At 40.8% G+C, this 4,160-nt stretch overlaps 1 protein-coding gene across 3 annotated transcripts in view; it reads right to left on the reverse strand.

Annotated features, from left to right (window-relative positions):
* Window positions 1-916: 916 nt before the first annotated feature.
* Window positions 917-4,160, reverse strand: part of LOC118403138 — a 7,190-nt gene continuing 3,946 nt past the window's right edge. Inside the window, exons 3-5 of one of the 3 annotated variants that reach the window (XM_035801636.1) lie at window positions 3,908-3,971; window positions 2,889-3,016; window positions 917-1,439 (exon numbers count right to left, since the gene is read on the reverse strand). In XM_035801636.1, the coding sequence (XP_035657529.1) occupies window positions 1,337-1,439; window positions 2,889-3,016; window positions 3,908-3,971 (295 nt within the window). In that variant the 3' untranslated portion in view covers window positions 917-1,336. The remainder of the gene's footprint in view (window positions 1,440-2,888; window positions 3,017-3,907; window positions 3,972-4,160) is intronic. The other 2 variants (XM_035801638.1, XM_035801637.1) reach the window with 2 other exon arrangements.

The raw sequence follows: 4,160 nt of genomic DNA on the forward strand, positions 1-4,160 counted from the left end.
AGCTCCCAGCTCGCTGGAAGAATAGTAGAAATTGGCTAAATAGCTATATATAATATAGACGGAAAACACCGTGACCAGCGGAGTTGGTTGGCTGAGGAGTACAGTTTGTCGCAAACTGTACTCCTCGGCCAACCAACTTCTCTGGCGTGTTTTCTGCCTATTTAGCCAATTTCTACTATTTTTCCAGCGACCTGGGGAGCCTGGTAGAGGCTTTCAGAAAAAAATTAAAATTGACTTGATTTCAAAATGGGCGTTTTGGGCTACATGATCCCGTCGTATCGTGAGAGCTTGATATCAATTTTGGTCAAGTTATATGAAATATTGATAATGTATGTCTCGGCATTGTTCGAATATATCAAAAGGACAACGAGGGTCTTTGTACACAACCAAATGGGGAATGCCTACAGATACGGATATACGTTTGTAAGTGCATTGTAATAACTTTGTTATCTATGCTATGTGTTTTGCAAATACTTCACGTTTGCGACTGCATTTGTGAGCAGCGACACCTATAGCTGCAGTACAAAGTGAACCAGTCAGTATTGCCCTGAGAAAGGTGAGAGAAGCTCATCGAAACATCGGGTGAATTTGGTTTTTTAGTGACTTGGAAGTCTAAATTATTATTCAGAAACTATTTACATGGCATTACGAGAGTCCTCTGTACATGTAGTGAAGCTATGATAAATGGTAGGTTCACACTCGCCTCCGTGTTTTTTATAGCAGGTTTGACAAAACAGACATTGGGAAGGCAACGTTAACCTTTTTTGCTAGAAAAAGATCTAGCTACACGACAAAGCAACGACTGTTTTAGGTATGCCGCCAAGCTTCTGTCGTAAAGTTTTCGCACGACGAATGTGGAAGAACCCTTTCACGAACTGTGCTTTGATTTACTTTTAGCGAAAATGGCTACAAGTAAATTTGCTCGTGATCAGCAGTTTATTACAATTCTGCACACAAAAAAGTTTGACAATATCAGTGATAAATCATGGAATACATACATACAGGGGGGGGGGGCATGGATTTTTTGCATGATAAACTGCTCAACTAGTTACGTGTTCTATCTGCATAGCGTGGCGTCACAGACGTGGTGGCTTGCTTTGAAACGGACTGGAGCTAGTCAGTCGAAAAGTTGAGGAGTCCAATTTCTGCGTTGGAAGTAACATTTCTGTTCTGATCCAGAATGACTTTTACTAAAACAGATGAACTTTCAAATTAATTCATGGATGATTTGTGGCATCATCTACAGCGCTTACTCTTATAACATCAATGCGAAATATAGAGCAATCAATATGCTTTTTTCCTTCTGTTGTTATTGCATTCTCTTGACCATGTTGGACTATGGCCTGGGCATGATGTGGACATCAGCGCACTCATAGAACATGGCGGGAGCCTGGGGGTTCTTGGTGACGTACACAGCCTGGAGGGTCGCCATGCCATGTCTGCGGACACAAAGATTTTCCCTTTCAGTTTCAAGGAGTTCCTTGTTTCTTAATCCCAATGTAAGGCCACAGCAAGTAAAGTTTATGGATGACATCAGCGCGCGCATTAATTTTCGCCTGATTTCAGAAAAAAACAAGGATGTTTATCTTCTGCAGGAATGGTCAACATGACGTTAAAGCACCAAAATGGGCAAATATATTGTGTTGTAGCCTAATAATTGTACTTGTAGAAGTGACACTTGCGAGGTACCCAGGACTGTAGTTGTAGAAAACTTGTTGGATAGTTGTAAAAGTGACACCAATATGGAAGCCATGAGTGTGGTTACCAACTTTGTTTGTGATGCCACACTAGTGTCACTTTTACCACACCATTACATGTCTTAGATACAGGGATGGGTGCCTTGTTGGCTCTGATACCATGTTTTGTCCCTTTAATTCTTTTTACAACAGCCATCACAACGTTATGGTGCCTATTTTTGAAACTGCAGTCATCTTTTTTTTTTCACCCATCTTGTTTTTTTTTTCGCCCTATCGCACTATTTTTGCAGTCTACAGACGATGTCATCCATACAATTTACTTGCTGTGGCCTAACACCAGTTCTAATTTCCAAGCAGATCCTATTGTGTCATAAGATAGTATCAAAGCTGGCCAAGGAGTATAGCCGGCCAAGGGGAGTCAAACGGGCGTATGCACACTCCTAGGTCGGCTTCACTCCTCTGATAGCTTTTGGTACTATCTTATGATACCGTAGGCTCTGCTTGGAGATTACACTAGGTCACCTTAATCCGTGGGATCTCCTATATCCGTTGTCAGTTTCAAAAGTAGGTTATGTTAATTGTAGGGATAACGAGTCGATGGGACATAGTTTCAAACTTATGGTATAAGAGCTGATATAGGTTACTCCAGTATTTGAAAATTCTGCAGTTTGACATAAAAACGGACAAATGTAACCCATCGATGCGCGCGCGGATGTCATTCATACATGTATATATAATCAAACCAACATGTTTAATGGTAGTAAGGCTAGAGAACGTTAACGTCGGATTTAGCTTTAACATCACTTAATCTGAATTTAACGTTAACGTCATAACTTAGTCTCCATGTAGACCCCAAAGGTAGAATTTACAAGAAGCATAGTCTACAAAGGGCACTTTAGAATACGAACCGAATATATGGAAAAAAATGTAGCCTCTACCAGGCTCCCCAGGTGGCTGGAAAATGCATATGGTAGAAAGTAAGTGGCTAAACTGTCAGAAAACACACCAGAGGGGTTGGTTGGCTAAGGTCGCAAACTGTACTCCTCAGCCAGCCAACTCCTCTGACGTGTTTTCTGTCTTTTTGGCGACTTTCTATCTACTATTTTTCCAGCGACCTGAGGAGCCTGGGAGAGGCTAGAAAACAAGGCACATCGAGTAGATGATTGAGGATAGGGATTGTCCATTACTCACCCCATGGGATGTGGGACAGTGATGTTGGTGGAGTAGAGAGTCAGGGACGGTTCACCCATGTCTTTGATCATGGCCAACTGTTTAAACTCCCCCTCTTCCCCCTCCCGCATGTTGATGGTGAACATTCCCTGTTAGAAAAAGAGTGTAAGAGATCGGTTTGCATACAATCCACTGTCATAAACTGTTAGATACGTAACCTATGCTAAATGAAGTGACTGAGGTGTATTTTGTTCATTCGTATTGAATTGAGTACAGCTGATTTTAGCAGGCTTGATACCACATGCAAATTTTTCTATAGATTTAAAAACTGTCATGTTACAAAAATACATGTAGGCAGATACATAAAATATCGCAATAGAAGGGAAAATACTGTCACGTGTAGCCCCGCGTGATTGTATGAAGATTCACGTTTGTTATTCTGTATCGTTTTAGTTGAATTCTAAAATTTATCATACATTCCTATGTTGTAGCTTGTGTTGACCATTTGTCAACCATTGTGTTTTTGTAGTGTGACGTAATCTCCAAGCAGGTCCTACGGTAGCATAAGATAGTATCAAATGCTAGCAGAGGAGTGAAGCCGGTCTAGAAGCCTTTGGCCGGCTATACTCCTTAGCCATCTTTGATACTATCTTATGGCCCCGTAGGGTCTGCGTGGAGACTAGTGTCACCAAATGTTCTATACTCCTGATGTCACCTGTGATTGTAACTAAGTGATACTGTACGTGGGAGCTACTAAGTCTAAGTCTTGTTGTTTTAGTTGACTTATAAACTTATTTGATTACTTCTAAGTTTGTATACCAGCTACACGTCACTTTGTTATTTGATTTCTTGTTTTTTTTTTATTTCATGTCGTTATCATTATCTCTTGACTTTGTTATTCAGCGTTTTGTAGCCATGTATGTGTGTCCTTATTCTGTTTGTGTACATGAGGAGCAGACCTCGATAAGCAGGGTCTGCTTTCCGTCTCATTGTGAATAAAAAGTAAGATAGAAAGTCTAAGTCTAAGTAAGATACTGTACCGGTGAAGAGGAGGTCCAGTGATCCAGGTTCTTCTGAAGGGTGACAGTGAAGTTCTCCCCTGCCCTGGGAACGGGAACATCAGGGGCTATAAACAAGAGTTGCTGATCCAACTTAATTTTAACGATATGTCTGTTACAACGCTCTATACGAATGTGTGCAAATATGAAATGTATCAATTGCCTATATGCATATAAACATTACATGTATACATATACAACTATACATTGCACAAGCACGTGCACATGTATGTGG

The sequence above is a fragment of the Branchiostoma floridae genome, chromosome 16 (assembly GCF_000003815.2).
Source record: "Branchiostoma floridae strain S238N-H82 chromosome 16, Bfl_VNyyK, whole genome shotgun sequence".
Taxonomy (NCBI): domain Eukaryota; kingdom Metazoa; phylum Chordata; class Leptocardii; order Amphioxiformes; family Branchiostomatidae; genus Branchiostoma; species Branchiostoma floridae.